At 50.9% G+C, this 2,084-nt stretch overlaps 1 protein-coding gene across 1 annotated transcript; it reads left to right on the forward strand.

The window, feature by feature from the left end:
- Positions 1 to 6: 6 nt before the first annotated feature.
- HPCAL4 (hippocalcin like 4) lies at positions 7 to 1,662 on the forward strand (the record flags this gene model as incomplete). Its single annotated transcript, XM_011385937.1, has 2 exons — positions 7 to 108; positions 1,465 to 1,662. Coding segments are annotated over 2 exons (300 nt in total), but the record flags the coding sequence as incomplete, so codon positions are not given.
- Between the last annotated feature and the right edge of the window lie 422 nt (positions 1,663 to 2,084).

The following is a 2,084-nucleotide window of genomic DNA, read 5'->3' on the forward strand; positions in this document are numbered from 1 at the left end:
GTCACCTCACGCGGCAGCTTCGAGCAGAAACTCAACTGGGCCTTTGAGATGTACGACCTGGATGGCGACGGGCGCATCACGCGCCTGGAGATGCTGGAGATCATTGAGGTGCGCTGGGGCGGATTCGAGAGGCCCGGATGTGCTGGTGTGACCCACCCCCTGTCTTTGCTGCCGGTCTCCTCTCTGGCACCGCCCTCTCCAGCCACCCTCCTCTTGGGCCTCAGGAGCCTCTCCGTCCCTGCACCCCACCTCTCTGCCCATCCTGCCTCCCAGGATGGTTGGGCTTTCATTGTAGGACAGGCCCTGTGCTAAGTGCTTTACCTAACAACCCTGGCGGGTAGGTACTGGCAGAAACCCCATTTGCAGATGAGGAAACGTAGAAAGTAGTGGTTCATGATTCAAAACCAGGGAACCTGACTCCAGAGCCTAAATTCTCTTAACTCGTTATTCTTTCAACAAATACGTATTGAGTGCCTGACACATGCCAGGCACTGTTTAAAGTTCTTGCTTTCGTGGGACATTCCTTCTAGAGAGAAAATTTAAAAACAAGAACAATAACTGAACTATGCTATGTCAGGCGGTAAATGTTATGAAGAAGATAAGCAGAGCAAAATAAGGGGAGAGAGAGCGATGGAGGAAAAGCAATTTTATATGAGGTGAAATGTGAGCAGCAACCTGAATAAGGAGAAGGGGCTAACCCTCTGATTATTCGAACCCTCTAACCACGCACGTGTCTGGGGAAGAGTGTTCTAGGCACAGGGAACAATATATGCAAAGACCCTGAGGTTAGATTGTATTTGCTGTGTTCAAGGAGTGATTGGGAGGCCAGGGTGGTAGAGGGAAGTGAGCAAGGGGAGAGTGGTAGGAAGGGGGTCAGACAGGTAGCCCGGAGCTCGATCACTTAGCATCTCACAATCTGAGGTAGAGACTTGATTTTATTCTGAGTGTGATGGGAAGCCAATAAGGGCTCTCCCTTCTCTGTGTGGACAATAGACTGGGAGTTGGGAGGGCAGCAGAAGTAAGGAGACCAGTTAGGAGACTTCCACAGCAGCCCGGTCAGGAGCTGATGGAAGTGTCAGTCATAGAAGTCAGTAGAAGTGGTTGGATATAGGATTTATTGCAAACTTAAGGCTGACAAAGGTTGCCGAAGGTTTGGATGTAGGTGTGAGAGAAGGAGAGTCAAGAAAGACATCGAGGTTTTTGGTCTGAACAACTAGAAGAATGAATTTGCTATTTACTGAGAAAGGGAATGCTGGAGGAGAAGCAGCTGGAGGTGGAGAGTTGGGTTTTAGACAGGTTAGTGTGAGATACTCATTAAATATCCAATCTTAATGACCATACATCACTTTCCAGTATCCTCACCATCTCCCAGTATTCCCTCTGCCCACCCCCAGACTCCCTTCCTTTACCCCCAATTCTCTCTCCCCCTTTTTAGTGTTCATGCCTCCTTCATTGCCTCACTAGGCTATCTACAAGATGGTGGGCACTGTGATCATGATGCGCATGAACCAAGATGGGCTCACACCCCAGCAGCGTGTGGACAAGATCTTCAAGAAGATGGACCAGGATAAGGATGACCAGATTACTCTGGAGGAATTCAAGGAGGCAGCTAAGAGTGACCCATCCATTGTGCTGCTGCTGCAGTGTGATATGCAGAAGTAGAGAGTAGCAGCTGGTGAGGGGCAGGGCCCCTGGCCAGGAGAAGTGTGGCCACCTCCCAACCCCACGACCTCTCTGGCTGGCCCTTCCCTGGGAAGAGGAGGACTCTAGCCTCACTCTCTGGCCCACCCACCCCTCTGCCCAAGTCCTTGCTCCTCTCAGTCGTGATCCTTGAGGGACCAGCTTACCCTGGAAAAGAGACAGATCCTCAGGTATCCTGTGGTCTAGCACCACTCTAGTCTTAGCCCAGAATCAACATCCACTGGGCGTAGGGGAGTTGGCTTTTGCCCCTAGAGGCAGGGTTAAGGAGGGTGGCTGGGATTCTGCTTTGAAATTCTGTTCTTCCTGGCATTATGCTTTATAGGATATGGCCCTGCAGACCCCAGTTAAAGGGCCAAATTGAGTCTGTCCTTTGCTGAGGACCC

Source organism: Pteropus vampyrus, unplaced genomic scaffold (assembly GCF_000151845.1).
Source record: "Pteropus vampyrus isolate Shadow unplaced genomic scaffold, Pvam_2.0 Scaffold827, whole genome shotgun sequence".
In the NCBI taxonomy this organism is placed as follows: domain Eukaryota; kingdom Metazoa; phylum Chordata; class Mammalia; order Chiroptera; family Pteropodidae; genus Pteropus; species Pteropus vampyrus.